Below are 24,197 nucleotides of genomic sequence, written 5' to 3' on the forward strand. Positions count from 1 at the left end.
GTTGTGCCCATTAGGGGACAGGTGATGAGTTGTGAAGGCATTCTGTACACTTTCTTCATACAGGAATAATTCACTTTTGGGCACTTTCTTCATACACTGTAATAATTCACTTTCTTCATACAGGAAAAAACCACAAAAACTTGAGTTGTGCCCATTCTGTACTTAAAACTTGAAAGTGTACAGGTTTTTTAGTTGTGATGGGTTTTTTTCCTTACAGCTGTAGCCCAGAAAATTTAAAAAAAAAATAATTTCAAAAAAAAAAATTCCAAAAAATGGACCAAAATGACCCTGGGTGCGTTGACCACACCCAGGGTCGGGTTGACCGAGTCCGAGCTGCACCCGTGTCCGCACCCGTGTCGGTGCGTGTCGACGCGGGTGCGGCGACCTTTGAGCCGAGTCCGTGTGACATAGACAGCTACAGATATGACCAACCGAATAGTCCCAAGACAGGCTACTGGAGAAAAGGTCCTAAAAAAGTCAACTCCATATGTTTGAGTATATCCTTTAGCGACCAACCGGGCCTTGTACCTTTTGATTGAGCCATCTGAATTATACTTAATGGTGTAGACCCACTTACATCCAACGATATCTGCATCAGTGGGAGGAACAACCAAATCCCATGTGTCGCATGAGAGCAAAGCATCCATATCAACCTGCATTGCTTGCTTCCACTTAGGATCTAATAACCCTTGATGATGATTAAGTGGGACAGAAGTGGCAGATAAAGCAGAGATAAAATTCTTCAAGTGGACCCCAAGTCGTGCCTCAGTAACAAACTTGGAGATAGGATATAGTGTGCATTGTCTTTTACCTTTCTTGAGAGCGATAGGTCTATCATCATCAACATTAGACATCTCAATATTTTCAGGAGAACTTACTTCGAGTGGTGTAGGTGCTGATTTAGGTGGTGATCTACGAGTGCACACCAGAGGAGGATCATGATACCGAGCAAGTGTGGGATACTGAGAATGAGAGATAGTCTTAGAAAACGACTCCAAGGGAAAAGGAGGAATGGGAAGAGGTAGGGAATCACCCTGTTCAACATGCAGTCTGGATGCAGTGGTAGAAAAATAAGGAACAGATTCAAAGAAAGATACATCTGCACTAACATACTCTCGACGGGAGATGGGATCATAACACTAGTAGCCTTTTGATTTTTTGGATATCCAAGGAAGACACACTTGATGGCTTGGGCAGATAATTTATCACGGTTAGGTCCAAGTTTATGAACAAAGGAAACACATCCAAATACTTTGGGAGAAATCGGGAACAGTGGCGCATTAGGATAGAATATTTGAACAGGGATTTGTTCTTCCAAAGATGAAGATGGCAAACGATTAATGAGATAACAAGCAGTGAGGATAGCATCCCCCCAGTATGAGGGTGGCATATTTGATTGCAACATAAGAGTACGAGCTACATCTAGAAGATGCCTATGTTTTCTCTCACCGACGCCATTTTGCTGAGATGTATGGGCACAAGTAGTTTGAGGACGGATACCATGATTTCGATAAAATTGTAACAATTCATTGGACTTGAACTCGAGAACATTATCAGTGCGGATAATCTTGAAAAGAGAATGAAACTGAGTCTTTATTTCAATGACTAATGACATAAGAATGGAGGCAACCTCCGACCTTTCTTTTATTAAGAACACCCATGACAATCTGGAAAAATCATCAATAATAACTAAGTAATAACGAAACTGAGATCGACTAGGTACTCTACTAGGTCCCAATACATCAGCATGCAAAATCTCAAACATTGCTTGACTCGATGGACTCTGACGAGAAGGAAAGGAGCTTCTGTGATGTTTGCTCAACTGACAGGCGTCACACTGGAATGTGCTCCTGATACTGCCCTGCTATCCATAGGGAACCATAAGAGTTTCCAATGCCATGCATGTCAACCTGTGAGAACGATGCACTCAAGGTATCCATATTGGGATTTTGTCCTGAAAGAGAAGATATGGGTCCAGCTGCTGCATTAAAAGTTGTCGGACGTGGACCTCTTCCCCCAGTCATTCTGCTGGCCTGTGGTGCAAACTGGCGAAAACGCGCTGGATAAGGGATTGTGGGAGGACGATACGTTGGAACATATCTCAAATAACAATTGGAACACAAATGTCCCCGTTTTCCACATATCTGGCATATCACATTCTAATGATTTCCATTCATGTTGGAAACATTGGGATTAGGAAGAATCCCTGTAGCTCTGTTATAATATTGACTTCGGCCTCTTCCTCGTCCACGGTTTGAGATGGCAGCCATCATCACTTTCATGAATCGGATGAGAATCATCTATATTTATTGAGATGCCGAAATTGGATTCAAAATCAAATAGCATGGATTTAATCTTATCAAAGTTACTTCTTTTCACCAAATCCACAAAGGGTCTGAATGCACACATCTTCATCTGTCACAGGGCTACCTATGGCTGCCAATTGATCTCTAATATACTTCACTCGATCAAGAAAATCCGCCACATTGCTACTTCCTCTTTTCAACGATCCGAATTCAGATTTGAGGTGATACACTTTAGCAGTAGATATCTGCTTATACAACCTATGCAAAACTTCCCAAAGTTCCCTCGTTGTAACTCCTGTTGAGGTATGTAGAAGAACTTTCCTCGAAAGCATGGTCATGATAGACACTACCATCATTTGATCATTTTTTAACAAAGTAATATAATCAGGATTTTTTATATAAACTACCTGCACAGAATCAGCATCTTTCGCTATCTCTTTTTCTTTTTCCTTTGACTTTTCCTTGGTAACAAGCACATATTCCAAGGGCACAGTTGTGGATCCATTGAGATGTCCCATCAAGTAATGACTGCATATGAATGGAATGATTTGTTTTTTCCATGTTATGAAATTGGATTCATCCAACTTTTCATAAACAAGTTAGTTGAAAATGACGAAGTAAGAGAATTAGAAGACATTGGAAAGGAATGAAAATCGATGACACAAATTTTAAATCAGAATCTGAAATTTGGAATCTAAAACTGAATCTGAAACTGTTCACTCAGGTCTGTCCTTTTTTTTATTTTTGGAAACAATACCTGTAGATTCAGAAAAGAATATGTAGTCTAATGACTACTTGATATTCACCAAATATTAAGCAAAACACTATTGGGTTGAAAAAAGAAAAAGGTGAAGAAAGAATACGGAAAGGGGTTTTCATGTTTTTTTGATGAAGGAGAAACAGATCTGATTCAGATCTAATAACAACTAAGGTAGAAATAACTTTAATCGGCAAAGAAAACCTCAAATTAAAAGAAAATACAGATTTTAGGTAAATAAAAGGAAAGTAAGACGTGTTGAATTAGGGCTTGCACAGAAAACAAAATTGATTGAGAGAATCAGATCTGTTCCAGATGAAAGAACAGCAGATCTGATCTAAAAATAAATAAATTGATTTCACGTGATCAGATGTGGTGACAAGAGATTTGATATGACGTGATCAGATTTGGCGAAAAGAAGAAGGAAGAAAGAAACAACAATTGAAACAAAAAGACAAATCAGATATGATCTGACGTGATCAGATATGGTTAAAAGAAAAGAGAGAAACAGATAAAAGGATGTCACGACCTGATGTTTCTATATCGACCCGCTTTGATACCATGTGAAAACTGCATACAGTGTGCCTCAGTTTGCGTGACATGTTACACAGAAAAGAAGAGAAGGAAAAAGATTGGAAATAACTTGGAGGTTGTACCTTGGCTGGGACATCACCTCTTACTTTATATTGAAAGCTGAATTATATGTGGTATTACAAAAATGCCCTTAAATATATAATACATTTACAACATACTACAATAAAGGTGAAAGGACAAAATAACCCTCATACATGAGTTCTAACACTTATCCCATGTGGTGTAAATGTATTTTGCTATTTATTCAATGGATTTAAGAGCAAAAATGACAAATCAATACCATGTCTCGTTTACTTTGTTAATAGAGTACATTTTAGTATACCTCATATGTCAAGCTCTGCAAACTAAGCATATGCTTTAGATAAGAAGCCAAGGATAGTACATTTTAAAAGACGTGCACAATTACACTAGAAATAGGAAGCAGGAAACATACAGATTTTGACATATGGAAGTTTAAACGAAAAGATCATCAGTTCAACAGAACTGGTTCAAACAGACTTTAAATATTAAAACAAAAAGGCAAGGGAAATCTTAGCGATCTTTGAAATTGTAGATAATGCTACCCTCAACAATGCCTCATAGATTGGTTACACTAAAAGAGGGTTCTATCTTCTTGGTATTTCACTATTCAGTCACCTAGAGTTTGATGGTGATAAGTTCATATTTGGTTGCATCAGGTACAGTGCAATTGCAATATGTTGGCGCATACTCGCAATGTGCAAAATCTTTTGTAGTCTGAGAGTTAATAGTGGTAAAATAAGACTTACCAAATAAATTTCAGAACATGATCAGTACATGGATGAAGAATATCGTCCAAAGAAATTTGGAGTCATACTGTTTTTATTGAATAATACTTGAAAGGTAAAGGCCTAAATAAAATGAAAAGAGTCATGAGAAATCATATTGAATACAAGCTACTAAAATAAGTAATAAAACCAAGCACTTGTTAAATATAAACATATATGTATATATATATATATATGTTTACCTAAGTCACACGGACTCGGCTAAAAGGTTGACGCACTCGCGTCTATGTCACAGGGACTCGGCAAAACAGATGCCGCACCCGCGTCGACGCGACGCGGGATCGCGTGCGGGTGCGGTCAACACGACCCTGGGTGCGGTCAACGCACCCAGGGTCATTTTTGTCCACATTTTTTGGGCAAAAAAAAAATTCCCCCCGATGAAAAGGAGGAGGATTAGGGCAAAATTTTTTTTTGCCCTAATCTCTCCTCTCTCTCCCCCTGAGCTCGAGCTCTCCCATCGCCGCCCCAGCTCCGCCGCCCCCAGCGTCGCCGCCCCCAGCGTCGCCGCACCCAGCGTCGCCGCCCCCAGCTCCGCCTCCCAGACTCCTCCTCTCGGCTCCTCCTCTCGGCTCGCAGGTATGTCTCTCACTCTCTTCTTGGGTCGGCTGGGGAGGGGCCGAGCACACCCCCCCCCCCTCTCTCGGTCTCTTGTTGGGTCGGCAGGGGAGGGGCTGAGCCTCCCCTGCTCCCTCGTTTTTCGGCACAGGAGGGGCCGAGCCCCTCCCCCATCTACCTCTTTTTTTTGGGTCGACAGGGGAGGGGCCGAGCCCCTCCCCCATATGTTTTTTTCTTTGGGTCGACAGGGGAGGGGTCGAGCCCCTCCCCCATTTGTTTTTGTTTTTTTTTTGGGTCGACAGGGGAGGGGTCGAGCCCCTCCCCCATATGTTTTTTTCTTTGGGTCGACAGGGGAGGGGCCGAGCCCCTCCCCCATCTGTTTTTTTCTTTGGGTCGACAGGGGAGGGGCCGAGCCCCTCCCCCATCTGTTTGTTTTTTTATTTGGGTCGACAGGGGAGGGGCCGAGCCCCATCTGTTTTTTTTCTTTGGGTCGACAGGGGGCCCCTCCCCCATCTGTTTTTTTTTTTGGGTCGATAGGGGAGGGGCCGAGCCCCCCTCGCTCTCGCTCTCTTGTTGGGTTGGCAGGGGAGGGGCTGAGCCCCCCTTCTCCCTGTGTTTTCGAATTGATTTGAAAATTGTAATGTATTTTTTTTTTTGTGTTTTCAGGATAAAAATGACGGATAAAGGGAAAGGACTTGCGTCATCCTCATCCCAACATGTGAGTTCTGCTGCTAGTTTTGCTGATAGTTGCAGTGGGATTGATGATGTGGGGCCACTATGGATACATGTAGATAAACTTGCAAAAACTGGAGAAGGAGGTGGTGGAAACAAAAGATTTCGATGCAAGCTCTGCGAAAAAGATTTTGTTGGGTCTTACACAAGAGTGAAGGCTCATTTGTTGAAGATACCAGGACATGGCATTTCAGCTTGCAGAAAAGTTGATGAGGCAATGCGAAGGCAATACAAGAAAATACAAGAAGAATATGAGAAGATAAAGGCAATGGCCGATTCTTCTGCACTCAATGTGTCATTTGCAAGCCACCAAGAAGATGCTGAAAAAAAAAGAAAAGTCAATCTAGGAGGTAGAGGAACGATACAAGCAGCATTCAATACATATGGAAGAGAAGAATTGGATAGAAAAGTTGGGAGGTATTTTTATTATGGTTCACTCCCATTTAATGCGGCTAGAAATCCTTATTGGAAGGATTTAGTTACATCCTTGGCAAATTGTAATTTGAGTGGTTATGTGCTTCCAAGTTCAGAAAAAATACGAACCACACTTCTTGCAGAAAAGAGGGCAAACGTGGAGAGGTTGTTAGAAATTAAAAAATATTCATGGGAGCAAAATGGAGTTTCCATTGTGTCTGATGGATGGACAGATATTCAAAGGCGTCCATTAATCAATTTCATTGCTTGTTCGCTTAGTGGCCCAATATTCTTGAAAGCAGTTGATGCATCTGGGGAATATAAAAATGCAGAGTATTTGAAGGGATTGTTTATAGAAGTGATAAAAGAAGTGGGTGATCAGAAAGTGGTACAAATCATTACAGACAACGCTTCGGTTTGTAAAAGTGCAGCGTTGAGTTTGGAGAGTGAGTACCCTCATATTGTTTGGACTCCCTGTGTAGCACACAACTTAAATCTAGCCCTAAAGAAGAAGAAAATTCACAAGCATATGCTTTATGTTCATGGATTGAAGATTTAGAAAGAAATGTCAAAAGCATTAGGAATTTTGTTGTTAACCACCATCGTGCTAATGCTATATTTAATAGGCATTCTGATTTGAAATTGTTGAAGGTCGCTGAAACACGTTTTGCATCCATCATTGTGATGATGAAGAGGATTAAAAGAGTGAAGAATGCTTTGATTAACATAGTGACTGATGAAAATTGGACATTCTATCGTGTTGATGATGATATGAAGGCTCAAGAAATTAAGAAATTCATTCTTGATGATGAGTTTTGGGACAGAGTGGTATACTTCCTTCAATTTACGCAACCTATTTGGGAAATGTTAAGAGAAGTTGATAAGGATGAGCCCATGCTTCACAGAGTTTATGAAATGTGGGATAATATAATTGAAAAAATACAAGTTATAGTTTTCATGCATGAAGAAAAAAATTTTGCATTGGATGATTCAGATTTTTTTAATCATATTCATTCAATTTTAGTCAGAAGATGGGATAAGAGCAACACTCATTTGCATTGCATGGCACATTCTCTTAATCCAAAATATTATGCAAATAAGTGGTGGGCTGGTGGTATTGGTCGTGTCCCTCCAAATTTAGACCCAGAGCTATCAAGACATAGAAATATGTGTATGACAAGACTTTTTCCAGAAGCATATCTTCTACATCAAGTCACACAAGAGTTTGAAAAAATTTCATCTTCGAGATTATATGCACCGGCATTATTCGCGAGAGAAGAAGATAATATAGATCCTATCACATGGTGGTCAACATTTGGATCAGAAACACCTCTTCTGCAATGTCTTGCATTAAGATTGTTATCGCAGCCTGCTAGTTCATCTTGTTGTGAAAGAAATTGGAGCACATATTCTCAAATCCACAACATGAAGAGAAATAAACTCACCAGCAAGCGTGCAGAGGATTTAGTATATGTTCATTCAAATCTTCGATTACTTTCGCGAAGCAATGATGAATACAGGTACTAATTTGCTCTCTTAGTTATTTGATTATTTCTTAATTTTCATTTAAATATACTTGTATTGTATTTATCATTTTCAAATTGGGTTTATAATGCAGACAAGGAACATCCAAATTTTGGGATGTAAACCCAGAAGAGTGTGACTTCGAGGGAGAACATGAATTCAACGTAACAAACATGGATTTAGCTGAGCCCAGTATTCCTTCTAATGATGCATTTGATGATGAAGAAGAAAATTATTAGCATCCATTACTTCATCAGGATATACTTTGGTATGTAATTTAGTTCTTTTATGCAATACTTATTTGATTGATATTTAGGTCGATTTATGTAATTGCTTTACTTATTTGATTGATAATTTGATATTTAGGTTGATATACTGCATGCATGATCAATCATATTATGAGTTTATGACAATGTTTACTGTTAAATGTTAAACTGTTAAAACTTCAAAATTATATATATATATATATATATATATATATATATAATTTTTTACATTTTTGCCCCTGCCGCACCCCCGCACCTGGGTTTTTTGGAAGTGCCGAATCCCCGCACCCGCACCGGCACCCGCACCCGCACCCATGTGACATAGACTCGCGTCGATACACCCCAACATGGGTGCGGACATGGGTGCGGCTTCGGACACGGGGCGGACTATAAGATTATGTGTGGGGTTCAGCCTTCACTGCAGAAAATAAAGAAAAGAGAGAGAGGAGAGAGATGCAGAATGGTTGGGGCGGTGCACATTAACACGACCTCCAAGCCCTAAACTTTATACAACAACTACGCCTTCATCCCAAAACAATTGGGGTCGGCGATATGAACCAACAAAGAAAATCATTCTGGGTCTTCCACATGAATCCTTCTCCTCCATTCATTTCTATCCAATGCCATGTCCTCGGTGAGGTTCAGCATTCATATCCTTTCCTATCACCTCCATCCATGTCTTCCTAGGCCTACCCCGACCTCTTTTAACTAATATATTTTCCCATTTCTCCATCCTTCTAACTGGAGCATCATTAGGCCTTTGTCGAATATGTCCAAACCACTGTAAACGATTCTCTCTCATCTTATTTTCAATGGGTGCAACGCCTACCTTCTTACGTATCTCCTCGTTCCGAATCTTATCTTTTATTGTATTTCCACACATCCATCTCAGCATACGGATCTCAGCTACACTCATTTTTTGAATATGATGTCTCTTGGCAGCCCAACATTCCGTACCATATAGTAAAGCGGGCCTAATAGTCGTCCTATAAAACTTTCCCTTCAACCGCAATGGCATTCTACGATCACACAACACTCCAGTTGCACTCTTCCATTTCATCCAGCCAACCTTTATCCTATGATTTACATCTCCATCAATTTCTCCATACTTTTGAATGATAGATCCCAAATATTTGAAAGAATCATCCACCGGTATTTCTTGCTCACCAAGCTTCACTACACTCCCATCTCTATTTCGTTGCTTACTAAATCGACATTTCATGTATTGTCTTACTCTTACTCAACTTAAAACCTCTTGCTTCCAATGTCTGTCTCCATAATTCTAACTTAGCATTAACCCCAGCTCTAGACTCATCAATCAAAACAATATCATCAGCAAACAACATACACCACGGCACATTTTCTTGAATTGATCTCGTAAGCTCATCCATCATTATAGCAAATAGGAAAGGGCTTAAAGCAGATCCTTGATGTAACCCAACCGTTATAGGAAAATTGGTTGTCACCCCTCCACAAGTGCGGACATTGGTTACTACTCCTTCATACATATCTTTAATTATACTAATGTACTTGAGAGAAACACCTTTCTTCATCATTGTCCACCAGAGAACGTCTCTAGGTACTCTATCGTAAGCCTTCTCCAAATCAATAAAAATCATATGCAAATCTTTGTTTCTCTCTCTATTTCTCTCTATAAGTTGTCTAAAAAGATGTATAGCTTCCATAGTAGATGTTCCAGGCATAAAACCAAATTGATTCTCCGATATCATGACAACCTTCCTCAACCTAGACTCAATCACCTTCTCCCAAAGTTTCATAGTATGACTCATGAGTTTTATACCACGATAGTTTGTGCAATCTTGTATATCACCCTTATTCTTATATAGAGGCACCAAAGTACTCTTCCTCCACTCATTAGGCATCTTATTTGTCCGCCAAATCTTGTTAAAAAGATTTGTCAACCATTCTAAACCTTTCTCTCTCAAGCATTTCCAAGCCTCGATAGGTATACCATCTGGGCCAACTGCCCTTCTTGATTTTATTTTCTTCAAAGCCCTAAGCTTTATAAATAAGCAAATATACAATGGCTGAGATTACAGAAATATTACAAGAATGTCATTAATGAAACAGCATTGAGCATGTGTTAGAATATTTAACGTGTGTATGGATCTGGATCCAGATCCATACGCATACTATATTTTAACACCCTCCCTCAAGTTATATGTGGTTTTGGAGCATGTACAACTTGCTCTTTAATAGCCAAAATTGGCGTCCTGTTAACCCCTTGGTAAACAAGTCTGTCACTTGATCTTCTGTTCGAACATGACATAGTTCTATCTCCTTCATCTCGACTTTCTGCCGTATAAAATGTTGACCAATCTCAATGTACTTCGTTCTGCTATGCTGAATAGGATTACATGCAATGTTTATTGCGCTTTGATTGTCACATAGAAGAAATGATCGAATAATTGTCTCCCCAAGATCACTCAATAGGTGTCTAATCCATGTAGCTTTTGTCCTGCCTGCAGCCATCAACCTGTATTCAGCCTTTGTACTCGACCGTGCCACTGCCTTTTGTTTTTTGCTGCTCCTTGACACTAAATTGTGTCCAATATATACACAATATCCAGAGACATATCGTCTCTCATCTGGATCCCCTGCCCAATCTGCGTCTGTATAAGTGATGAGTTCATGCCCTCTATGCAGGTTATCGTTCTTGCGATAAGCAAGTCCATCTCATATAGTTCCTTTTAAATAGCGTAGAATGTGCTTCACATCTTCCATATGACCTTCCGTTGGAACATGCATAAACTGGGATACCTGATTGACAGCATAAACTATATCAGCTCTGGTAAAGGTCAAGTACTGCAGCATCCCCACGAGGCTTCTATACGTTGTTGGGTTGATACAAAGATGGCCATCTTCAGAGCTCAGCCTTTGATGTAATACACTCGGAGTACTGATTGGTTTGCAATTCGTCATCTCGGCTCTTTCCAGAAGATCAAGAGTGTATTTTTGTTGCATGAATGTCAATGTGTCTTGTTGCCTGTCAACTTCCACACCAAGGAAGTACCTCAACTCCCCCTAAATCTTTCATCTTGAAAGTTTTCATTAAAAACTGTTTCACGTCTTGCACATGATTATCTGAGCTCCCAGTGATCACAATGTCATCAACATATATAAGAAGAAGTATAACGATGTCTGTCTTTTGGTAAATAAAGAGCGAGTGGTCCAGAGAGCATCTTCTAAAACCATAGCTTTGAATTTGCATAGAGAAACTTTCAAACCAAGAACGGGACGCCTGTTTCAACCCATACAGAGATTTCCTTAGTTTGCACACCCAGGCAGTAGGATCCTTCTCGGCATAACCAGGAGGTTGCTCCATATACACTTATTCCTTTAAAGTTCCATGCAAGAATGCATTTTTAACATCCATCCGGCTAAGCCTCCATCCTCGGTCGACTGCTAGGGATATGATGACACGAATTGTACCCATTTTGACTACCGGACTAAAAGTTTCATCGTAATCTTCACCATATTGTTGTGTGAATCTCCGAGCAACAAGTCGCGCTTTATATCTGTCAATACTTCCTTCAGGCTTATACTTTGTTTTATAAACCCATTTTGAGCCAACTACATTCTTTCCTTCTGACCAAGGTACTATTTCCCAAGTTTGGCACTCATGAAGTGCTTTCATTTCTTCATTCATAGCTTCAGTCCAATGACGCGATTGAAGAGCTTGATTAAAACAAGTGGGTTCATCCTGTTTTGTGAGCTGAGACATAAACAACTGGAAATCAAGAGAAAAGGTTTCATAACTCACCCATCGTTGAATAGGATGCCTAATGCGTGACGGCCTTTGAGTCGGATCATTAGCGATGCTTTCCACATTCCTCTGCTTTATATTTTTGTCCCGTCTAGTGTATATCAGTCCAGAGAAGCGTTCTACTGGGGGTGGTTCTACTGGAGATGGTTCAACACGCATCTGTGAGTCATCCAACCCCCTACTCAAGTCGAAGGAAGGACAATTCGCCTGACATGTTTCTCCTGGATTAGCAAAAAGATTTGCGCTCATCCATGGATCATATACCTCTACTTCTCGAGATGGCAACTCTTCAGAGGCATTGACCTGAAAATTTTGTTCATCAAAAACAACATTCCTGGAGGTCCTAATACGTTTTGTAGTAGGGTCATAGCATTGATAGCCTTTGTATTCATCCACATACCCAACGAATCTGCACTTAACGACCTTGTCCTGAAACTTATTTCGCAAAGATAAATCAATATGTACATAACATACACAACCTAAAACACGCAGCTCATCATAAGAGGGATGTTGCCCAAATAAAATATAATATGGAGAGTTCTGATCCAGAAGTGCCATAGGAAGACGATTTATGACATGAACAGATGTGTGAAAAACTTCTGTCCAGAGACTAACGGGCACATTGCTATCATGTAACATGCTCATCGCACTCTCGACAATATGCCTGTGTTTCCTTTCCGCAACCCCATTTTGTTGAGGGATATGAGGGCAAGAAACTTGTCGACTTATTCCTTTATCCCGAAGAAAGACAATAAATTCGTTTGATGAATACTCTCCCCCACCATCACATTGTAAATGCACAATATCATAGGAAAACTTTATTTTGACCATCGAATGGAATTCCCGAAATATTTGAAAAACTTCATGCTTATGTTTCAAGAAATATATCCAAGTATAACGGGAATAAGAATCAATAAAGATAACATAGTAACGACTACCGAAAAGAGAAGGAATAGGTCTGGGTCCCCAAATATCGGAACAAATAATCGCAAATGGCTTTGAAGCCCTTTTATTAATAATATGAAACGGAAGAACATGGCTTTTGCAGAGTTCGCATGAGGATCAGTTATTATTATCTAAAAAAGAACATAAACTAGACTCGGGAAGAAGACCATCAGATACAAGACTTTCAATGAAGCCCCGACTACAATGGCCCAAACGACTGTGCCAAATATCTGGCTTATTACAATGAGATGAATTAAAAACTTTCAATGAAGGGAAAAACAAAGACTCTGAAAGCGAAGACACTGAAGAATGCTTGGACGACTTCAACTGAAGGACTGGGGCTAAAGGCGAAGACATTGAGGGAATATCCTTGAAGACGTATATGTTTCCTTGTCGCTCCCCCTTAGCGAACGTTTCCTTCGTTCGTAGATCCTTAACATAAACAGAAGAGGGAGTAAATTCGACAGAAGAATTCATATCGTCAACAAGTTTAGCTACAGAAACAATGTTCTTTTAATATTAGGAGCAAGGAGAACATTAGACAAGTGAAGTGAGGACTTTGACATAGGGATATGTGCACTGCCAGTATGACTAATGGAGTGATAAGTTTCATCTCCCGTAACTATACTACCTTTTTCAGAATAAGGCAATAAGTGAGATAACTTACCGGCATTACCCGTAACATAAGTGGCAGCACCGGAATCAACATACCACTCGCCTTGTTCATTTTGCTTGATCGTCATCTGTGACAACGCTGATAACAAAAGTTGTTGCACATCTGTAGATGGCGCTTTCGTGTCCACAGTAGTAGCTGACTTATTTTCAATTTTGTTTATTTTTCCTCTATTTTGTAGATTAAACCAACAATCAGCTTTCACATGTCCTCTTTTGTTACATAAGAAACAAATGGGCACTCTCCTCTGATTCCCTGTATTAAAAACACCAGAAATATTAGGTGTAGGCAAGATACCACGTCCTCCCTGCCCAAAACGTATGCGGCCTCTGCCTCCTTGATGCCCTCCATTCCCTCATCCAAAATCGACAGAAGTGTCCATGGCCAAAACTGAATGAGAACGAGCTGATTCATTTCCTTCTGCTTTTTGTTTCATAATCATCTCATGCTGGAGAAGTTTCGCTTGAAGATCGTCAAAAGTAGGCAAGTGAGGAAGGCATGACAAAGTTGTGGTAAACATGTCAAAATCAGGGCTCAATCCATTGAGGAGTTGTTGAACTTTATCTTTATCTGAAATAGCACTTACAATAACCGTCAATTGGTTAGTAATACTCTTCAAGTGGCCTATGTATTCCATGACTGGCATGGAGCCTTTCTTCAAACTTTGAAACTCATTTTTTAAGTACATAACTCGGGCTTCTAATATCTGAGAGTATGTCTGAGACAACTTACTCCACAGATCCGCCGCGGTGCAATCACCTGAAAGAGTAACCAACACTTCTTGAGAGAGTGTTGACGTAATATAAGCAACAAAAGACTGATCCCGCTTCCTCCAGGCTGTATACTCTGGATTCTTAAAGGAAATAGTAATTGTGTCACCCTTCTCATTGTTGGTTTCCTGCAAAATAAACTGTGGTGGTATAGGAACCAAACCATCCAGATGTTCATCGAGATCCTGACTCCGTATAAAAGGAAGTATTTGTCTCTTCCAGGTCAAAAAATTAGAGTAAGTTTTTTTGTAATAAGCTGACTTAAGAAATTTGCAGAGGGACCGGAGGACAAGGTGGATGATGAAGAGTAATCCATATCAATGGGACAACGAATAAACGAACAAGACGAATGAAAAAAAAGAAAAGAAAGTTGGAGATCACTTAATCAATCAATAGAACTTCAATAAGGGATGCACCCGTGCTACCAATAGATGTAAATTGTTATGCCTTTTTTTTGCAGAATCGAGATTGTAGACTGTTATAACATGTCTATAGGCGTCGCATAGTAAACACTAAACAGTAATAAAAAGGAAACTTCTGTAATCAAAGAGGAATCAAAGAGGAAATAAATCAAAAAATACTTAAAAACTGCAGTAGATTTGTTTGCAATCAAAGAGGGAAAACACGAATCAAAGAGGAGAAAACTGCAGTCGTTGATGTCGAAGGACGTTAATGGTGAAAAGGAAAACTGCAGACGTTAATGATGAAGAAGAGAGACAGATGGTGATTATAATGAGTACTGTGAAGAAGAAGAATGAACGAGAATCAGAAAAATGAACGAGTAGCAGAAGTTACCAGAAAAGAAGAAGAATAGACGAAGAGATGTATCAAAAATTGTTCCTTTAGAGATCTTCAGATCTCGCTGAACACACTTCTGATAGGGTTCCGCAACCTGGGCTCTGATACCATATAAGATTCTGTGTGGGGTTCAGCCTTCACTGCAGAAAATAAAGAAAAAAGAGAGAGGAGGGAGATGCACAATGGTTGGGGCAGCGCACATTAACACGACCTCCAAGCCCTAAGCTTTATAAATAAGCAAATATACAATGGTTGAAATTACAGAAATATTACAGGAATGCCATTAATGAAACAGCATTGAGCATGTGTTAGAATATTTAACGTGCGTATGGATCTGGATCCAGATCCATACGCATACTATATTTTAACACAGACACGGTCAACTAAGTGTCGGACTCGGTCAATGCATCGGGGCCGAGTCCATCCACATTTTGGACTCGGTCAACTATGACCGAGTCTATTTTTGTCCATTTATTAAAATTAATTTGGACTCAGGATGGGTCTGGATCTAAGACGGTATCGGGGTCGGATCTTATTATTGTTATATGTATTTTTTTAAAATATATATATATAGCCATGTCCCCGTGTCCAAAATTTTTGAAATTGTGATGCACCCGTGTCGCACACGTACCCGCACCCATGTGACATAGATGTTTGCACATTTTTGTATATTTATAGTTCAGGGGTATTTTGGTCTTTTCACGTGTATGACAGAAATAAGTGTCTTTGCATTTTTATCTTTCTATTTTCTATTTATTTCTTTTATTGTAATAGATCCCAGCCTTGATGGGACTTTTGGTATTAGGTAGGGAGTCGTTGGACCCTACCCAACGGCTAGAATTCGGCTCTCTATGAGCCTTCACTTGTATATGAAGGGGTCTGCCCCCTCTCATTTATTGTGTGTTTTTCTAAGGGTTATTCCCTAATAATATTTGATATTTTTATAAGTGTTTTCAGCCCATAAGTAGCTTATCTTTTTTCTTGTATTGACCCATAAGAGGTCACATTCTCAAAGTGTTCTCTTGCCCATAAGTGGCTCACTAAAGCATACACATCAGTTCGTGACAGAATTAATTAAAATGCATGCTAAGAGTAGGTTAGAGAAAAACCTTTACAAACCCGATCAAGGAAAAATGCAAAATTGCATATCGAAGAAATGGACAGATGCCCAAATCATCATTTGAATGTGCCCATGAAAAGTGAGATGATCTTCAAATACGCCCTTGAAAATAAAACTATTCCTGCCAAATCAACTACCAAATGGAGAATAGCCATCACCTTATAAAAAAATCCTCTCCTACACATCAGTTACAAGTTCCTGGGAACAAGTTCTAGATAATGGGTCCTCTCCTCCAGCCAAGCCAAGTGAAACAACTTCCAAGGAGAATGTCAATTCTCAAGAGAAGTTACATTATTGATGGGATTCTCTAATCCCTAAGTTGTATAAGATGAGTAGTTTTTAAGAAATTAATCATGCAAAGTTTTTCCCATGAGGTGTGGTCCTCCTCCCCAAATTACTTCCCTGGAAGATGGACAATTAATATATCTTTATCAAAGATAGCAAGATTTAACAAGTAGCCCTTTTCATTTGGCATCATCTTGCTTGCCTAAGGTTCATTTACTTCAACGTGTTACATTAATTTATTATAACTTCATGATCTTCAAGTCTAATTAGCTAGTTGTCCATCCTTCCTTGTAGTGACTAAGCTCAAGGAAGGATCTTGTTCTTTTTCTTGAACTCTTAAAGGAGAAGGTCACAAAATGTACTTATGTGTGAAATCAGTCCTAATTTATATACTGTACATATTTAATATCTGAAAATACATCACGATATAAAAAAAGCACGTATGTCCATCATCTTGGCTCATATCTAAGGCCATCTCATGTTCTTCTACTTGATCACTATTTTCTGCTTGATTATTATCAGTAGTATTAGGGAGGGTTTGTTACACTTACCCAAAGGAAGTCTCTTTCCTTTGAAAGGGCCACTTTGGAAGGAATTGTTTTCCCCCGGGGAGGGGTATGAACACATTTTGAGAAAGCTGCTTTTGCATTTATTATGTGGGTCCTGTAATGAAATGGTGATCTTCAACGAACGCCCTTGGAACGCTCAAAAGAAGTGTCTAAAAGACACTCCACGCAAAAGCCCTTAAAAAGGGTAAAATAGGAACAACACACACATAAATAAATAATTTTATTTATGTAAAAGCTATGTCACATGGGTGCGGGTGCGGGTGCGACACGGGTGCGGCGCAATTTTAAAATTTTTGGGCACGGAGACTCGGCTATATATATATATATATATATATATATATATATATATATATATATATATATATATATATATATATATAAAAAGTGCACAGACACAACACAGTTCGTGACTGTGACTGTGTAGTGTGCACAGTCACAGTCTGTGACTGCAGCACAGTCCACTGTGCACTGTGACTTTTTATATTTTTTTTTAAATAAAAAATATAAAAAATTTATTTTTTTAGTGACAAATGGACATTTTTGGACTCTGTCAAAGTTGACCGAGTCCAAAATGTGGACGGACTCGGCCTCGACTCGTTGACCGAGTCTGACTCGGCGTTGACCGAGTCCAAAGCCGCACCCGTGTCAGGGCATGTTGACTCGGGTGCGGCACCTCCCTAGCCAAGTCCGTGTGACATAGTGTAAAAGGATGCTTGAAAAGCATTACAATGAATGAAAATACAAGAGGGGGCTGCACCCCTATTTATACAAGAGCAAAGGGGAGAGCTCATAAGGAGCTCTCCCTTCTAGTCGTTGGACTAGTCCAACGGCTAGAAATCTAGCCGTCTAGACAGTTTGGTTAAGTTCCGATTGGAACTTAACCAAACTATATTATCTAGTTCAATATGAACTAGATAATATATATTACATTAAAAATGAAAGGAAAATGAAATAAAAAATAGAAAATATACATAATATATATAATAATATTATTATATATATGTTACATTTTAACAGGTCCCACCACATATTTCTCATGGGCATGTTTGTTTCACCCTTTCTAGGAAAGGGGCTAAAAACAGCCTCTTTCATAGGAAAGCTCTCTTTCATGTGAAAGGGCATGAAACAAATTCCCCTTTAGTGATACTAATATCAGTATCCCCATCAGTGTTAATTCTCCTTCAGACAGAGTACATAGCTTTCATAGGGTTTTCTCGATCGTTCCCAGAAGATACTAACAATGTCAGCTTCAATGAAAAGTGCATCTTTTTCTTCATACTTCGTTACTTTTCAGTGCGCTATCAGTCCATCGAAGGAGTAGCAAGAAAAAGTGTACCAAGCAAGCAAAGCAAAGGAGGTCTCCCAGTAATGTCTCTTATGGAGCTTCTGGTGGAAGGTTCATATGAATGGAATCATCTTAATCAAGTAGGAAGATAGTCAAACAAGGCGCTCTTTTCGCATTATCCACCAGGCTTAAGAGGTTTCCATGTGTAGACAGGTTTTGAATAGAATCCAAACATCAATGGTCCATAGTGCACCAAACTTTCATAACAAAAAAAAATCAACTATTTCATCCAAAGAATTAGATCCAAAGCATGTTTCTGACTAAAAAAACATAACAAATCCACAGGGTCTGGTTGACTAAATAATACCTGCAACTATGACTTTCTCTAAAATACAGTACCCTCATGGTATGTAACACACACATGTGCGTTGCAATAACTAATAAGCCAATAATAAGTAGGTACTAACTGGTTTGAAAAGTCATGGTCGTGGGTGTTTTTTGTATAAGTTGCACTTGTAGATGTGTTTACCATTGCTTGCTTGCTAGAAAACATGCTTTGGTTCAAATTATTCCAATGAGAAAACCTGACTATTCTTATTGAAAAGCTTTGGAGCAATATATGTTGTTGGTTCTAGGTATCTGTAAAAACCTTCTAAACATAAAAAAATGTTCTAATCTGATATATTTTCTTACTAAATAAATAAAGATCATATTTGTAGACCATTTAACAATGCCAGTACATATAGGTTCGGCATTGAATTAAACCACATGCTGCACTGCTTGTGCAGGCCCATCAATCTGTTTGTGCTTCATTCTTGTGATCGTACTCCCCAAGCCAGATACATATAACTTCAAGATTTGACCCAAACATTAGGCCAGTTAACAGTACTAAGTTGGCTATCAAACTTCAGGTTTCAGTATTACAAAAATATGCAAGTGGTTGTTCAACAATGTGAAGTTTCATTACCAGATAATTTGTTCATTTGTCATAATAGCAGATGGTACAGAGACTTCTAGCAAAAAGCTATCACTCTCATAGCCATCACTTTTAACCAAGTCGGCAACCAAAACTGCAAGGTCATCAACTTGAATGTTTTCTTCACTCATCGAGCCTGGCTCTTTCTTGTGAATATACAAAAGCTGCAATATTCCAAGGCAGATACTGCACAGCTTATTTGTTATTTCCAGTTCTGAAGTAGCAGTCATTTTTGTAAGCTCGTCCTTAATGATGCTATCTTTTGCTGTTGTCATGAGGGAATTTGTTCTTTCAAGAACTGACCATAAAAATGATGTAGAAAGAAAGGAGAAAGAATAGACCTTCTCTTTCACCCCAAACAAACGGAATATGCATCTAGGGCAGATCTGCGACAAACACAATACTATAAAAAACATGAAAACCAGAAAAATATTCATGCTTCTTTAGATAATCGAGATCACATGTATAAAATAACAGAACATTAGTATGCATTTTCCTGCATAACCACTCGGATGAAATAAGCAAAAAACTAAATAGCCATGTAAAATGTGATGAGAAAGGTAAAATCCCATATCTCAAGCTTTGTGTTCAAGATTTTTCGTGTAGTTAACTAAAAAGGTAAAAGTTTTAAACTTAGAACCAACATGTTACTCACATCAATGACAGTTCAAAGTACAGAAAAATTATTGGCATCCAGGATCTTATTCTAAGGCAATGCTTTAATCAGCAAGCATAGTGTTGCATACTCTCATAAGCAATGCAAATGAACATGCAACAAAAATCATCATTTCCCGGCATGCCATCGAACTGTTTTATAAGTTGCACATGATGCAATGTCATAAGTATTTTTTATACATGAATATTTGTTAACAAGGTTAAATCAAGGATGATCTCAGCAGACAAAAGTCTACATGCATGACTTTTCTAAGGCATGGTGGAGAGCAGCTCATATATCCGAAGAATATATAGTATTGTCAGCCAAGCACAATGCTAAATAGAGCCTCACTCCCTTGTTATTCCTAAAAGCATTTGAGGGTTTTCTCTAGAGTTTTTTTCCATCTTATAGGCTTGTATGCCTCTTGTGTTGTTTGATATTTTTATCTCTTTTGAGATTGTATTTGGTCCATTAGTGACCAACCTTAAGTGAGTTTATTAAAGCCCTTTGTTGGCATTGTGTTTGTTTCACTATTGTTCCATTGTACCTTGTTTCATTACATCAAGTAGGAGATGCAGCACCATCTTGTGTGAACTTGGTTGTGAAACCAATGGATTCACTTACAAATTTTTGTGCAACATGATACTAGAACGGCACTAGTCAAATTGTAGATGTGCTTAAACTGGAGCATTCACTCAATCTTAGATATCCAGCCAGAAGGCCAGCTATAGTAAGTTTTTCTTTATGACAGCCAAATTGCAGAGAGTGAATGGCCCTTTTGATTTGGAACCAACCTCACCAGTTTATGCCTTTTTTTATGTGAGGAAATTGATGAGACCACACACACACATAAGAGGTAATATTTGGTGCCATTGAAGGCAGGGAAGTATTGAGCTGGAAATCATAGGTTCAAGCTTAATTGACTCAATTTGACCGCATGGATGTGTTCAACGTGGTTTGTTTGCTAAGGATCAAACCTTGGATCATGCAATTTCGATCTGAAAACGTGTTTTTTTTAGTTGTAAAATTTTAGTGCATTGTGGGCCATTGATTTTTGAAGTCCTTAAAAAACCTGCTTACTTGTCTCAATCACATTATTCAAAACTCATTTTCTGCTAAACAAACTTGTAGATCACATTCATAAGGTACAATTTACAAAAAAAAAAGTCTAAAAAATATGAATAGAAGGTGATTTATACTCAATAGTTTTGTGCCTTCAATAGTACCAAATATTAACCATATAAATATAAATATAAATATATAGAGAGAGTAATGTGTAAGTTCCAGACTATTTATCTCCCCGATCGTCCCAAACCGTCCCAAACCCCTTTAAAAAACATATTTACATGTATTTTTTTACTTAATCTAAATGCATAGATGTGATCTCTATGCTTTATTTAGTAGAAAACATGTATTGGATTAAACATTTTTCATGTTTATATGTGTTTTTAGCTTAACAAAAAAAATCAATGGTTCATATTATACCAAAAACTTGATTAACTAAAGATCAAGAATTCTTGTTAAATGGATTCCATCTAAAGCATGGTTCTTAATGAATAAGCTTAGTTGTCAAAGGCAATCTAAGCGACCTAGGTGCAGCCCCACCGCTTGGGCGACCAGGTCTGGTGGTGGGGCCCCTATATTGCCGCCTAGGTTGTCACCGCCTAGGCTTTTTTTTAAGACATATCATTTGTTTTCTTCTTCGAGGAGGAAAAGAAGAAAGAAAAGACAATATACACGTTTCTTATTATGTTTTTTTATTTTATGCACCGCCTAGGCTAGGCCTTTTTAGGGGCCCACCGCCTAGGCTCCACCTAGGGCCTATGACAACTAAGTGAATCTACATTTTTGGATTAAGCATCAAATACAGCAATGGTGTTTTTTAAAAGGGTTTGGGATGGTCGGGAACTTACACATTACTCATATATATAGTCACTAGAATATGAGAACTAGCAAGTCTATAAAGCATATTGGTCAACACATAAATTCAAATGCAGGTGTGCATTTAAACATACAAACTATGCATTTTAGTATACAGTTATCATAGTGCACAAAATATCCTGCACTGTACACAATATGAAGTATGGAAGTTCATCAATTCAACAAGTTTTTTTGAGCAAAGGAGATTGGTATCATTTAAAAGGATTACACATGCATACCAGCAGGAGAGGAACCAGAAAATTTATATAGGAGGGGCTGTGTATATATATATATATATATAGAGAGAGAGAGAGAGAGAAGTAGCTGCCTACACCATTAAGTGCGTACGGCAGCCTCCTCCCCAGCGCCGTCCATCCATGATGATGGTGTGCATGACACGCTCGTAAAAACAGGCTTTAGCGGCAGGCGCTATTCGCCTCTAAAGACCGTTTCAGCAAAAAAATAAAAAATGCACCATCCATCACAAGCGCAATGGACAGTGTGCAGGTGGAGGCTGCCGTAAGCACCTAACGGTGTAGGCAGACTCTCTCTCTCTCTCTCTCTCTCTCTCTCTCTCTCTCTCTCTCTCTCTCTCTCTCTCTCTCTCTCTCTCTCTCTCATATATATATATATATATATATACTTGCTAAATGAAACATGCTAAATGGGTTTTTCAAGCTTTTTTGTTTTATTTTTAAATTTTGACCATACAGATGAGATCTATGTACTTGATTTTATAGGGATCAGCTCTTGAAGCGTTCAATTCCGGGTCTCTGACACATGGGTGGGGTTTTATAAGGTTCAAAAGATCAACGGTCCAAAATCTTTATAAATTTTTTAGGCTCCAAATATCATTTTTTATCGAAAACACATGATCCAGGTGTGGGTGCCTGGTAAATTGATCATGCCCAACACATTTATAGGGTCGGAACTGCAAAAAAAACAACAGAAAAGCCAAAAAAAACATTTAGCATGTTTCATTTAGCACAGATGTATTACACTATATATATATATATATATATATATATATATATATATATACGGCCCCTCATATATAAATTTTCTGGTTCCGCCCATGTTCCCGAGTAATGCATAGGTTATGGTGTTCTCATGCAGCTTCCTCTTTTTTATAATAAAGATGATGGTTTGATACACACACATATATATAAGGGAAAATATTTACTACTAATGAAGGTAAGGAACTAATGAGCTAGAAATCATAGGTGCAAGTTGTATCGACTGAATTTAACCACATAGATGTGTTCATCAAGGTTTGTTTGCTAAGGATCAAGCCTTGGATCCTGATTTTCTGATGTAAAAATGTAATTTTGATAATTTTGGCGCATTGTGGGCCATTGATTTTTTGCCCCTCCCTTTAAAAACCTAATTACTTGTCATCATCACATGATTGAAAAACAAGTTTCCTACTAAACAAGCCATGTAGATCACATTCGTAACATTTGATCTACAAAAAATTAGAAATTTTTTAAGAAAAGAGTGATTTATACTCATTAGTTCCTTACCTTTATTAGTAGCCAGTATTTATTTATATATATCCGGCCCCTCCTATATAATTTTTCGGGTTCCTCCCCTGTTCCCGAGTAATGCATAGGTTATGGCGTTCTCATTCAGCTTCCTCTTTTTTGTAATAATGATGATGCTTTGCTCATGGCTTTCCAATTTCACTGATGAGCAAGATCAAAATTCAGAACTGGTCCCAGATGTTAGGAACCAACCATCCTCAAACCCATTGAAGTACAACTAAGAATCAATGCAAAACGAACAGAGGAAACATGTATTCATGTAATTTGAACTCCCATCTTGTGTAATGCCACCACAACCACACCCACCAAATAGCAGTAAATCAGCAACGCTGCCACCGCAAGCGCATAGTAGCACTAAAGATTACCACCGTCAAACAATATACGATGTATTAACTACACAACTTCTAAAATAATATGCATTGTGGGTATGAACAAATGACTGGAAACGTCTCTTTCGAATGTTGAATCAGATTAAGAAAAATAAGAAGAATGAGAAAAAGGAGAAGGGTACCCCGATGGACAAGAGATCTTTCACTGCGTGGGTGGGTAGGGAAGCGATGGCGCTCTTCGCCACAGAAAACTCGGGGCCGTCCATTTTCCCTCTCTCTTCCTTCTCGGCGGTTGCCTACCGCCTTTTGATGAGTGTGGTGGTGCCTGAACAAGTCACAGGGACGCACGCTGGTCCTGGAGACACGATTACATTAACGCAGAGGTGTCCCCGCGTGGCCAGGTGGGTGGGTGTGAGGGTGCTGAGATGAAAGCACCCGATCAAACCCGCTGGCTCACGGATGTGTTCGTAGCTTTCCAAGCTAGGCCACGTAAAACAAGGTGGTCGTGGGGCCCCACCTGGGGTTTTCCGCACTTGGGCGAGGGTTCTTCGTCATCAACAAAAATGTTTCAGTAAATATGCGTTTTT

At 38.9% G+C, this 24,197-nt stretch overlaps 1 protein-coding gene across 1 annotated transcript in view; it reads right to left on the minus strand.

The window, feature by feature from the left end:
- LOC149835834 (Pseudouridine synthase family protein) overlaps window positions 1-23,930 on the minus strand; it is a 62,498-nt gene extending 38,568 nt beyond the window's left edge. The window contains exons 1-2 of the mRNA XM_090009661.1: window positions 23,793-23,930; window positions 19,154-19,548 (exon numbers count right to left, since the gene is read on the minus strand). Coding sequence (XP_089865787.1) covers window positions 19,154-19,548; window positions 23,793-23,876 — 479 coding nt within the window. The 5' untranslated portion in view covers window positions 23,877-23,930. The remainder of the gene's footprint in view (window positions 1-19,153; window positions 19,549-23,792) is intronic.
- Between the last annotated feature and the right edge of the window lie 267 nt (window positions 23,931-24,197).

Source organism: Nuphar pumila, chromosome 6 (genome assembly GCF_984573655.1).
Source record: "Nuphar pumila chromosome 6, dmNupPumi1.hap1.1, whole genome shotgun sequence".
Taxonomy (NCBI): domain Eukaryota; kingdom Viridiplantae; phylum Streptophyta; class Magnoliopsida; order Nymphaeales; family Nymphaeaceae; genus Nuphar; species Nuphar pumila.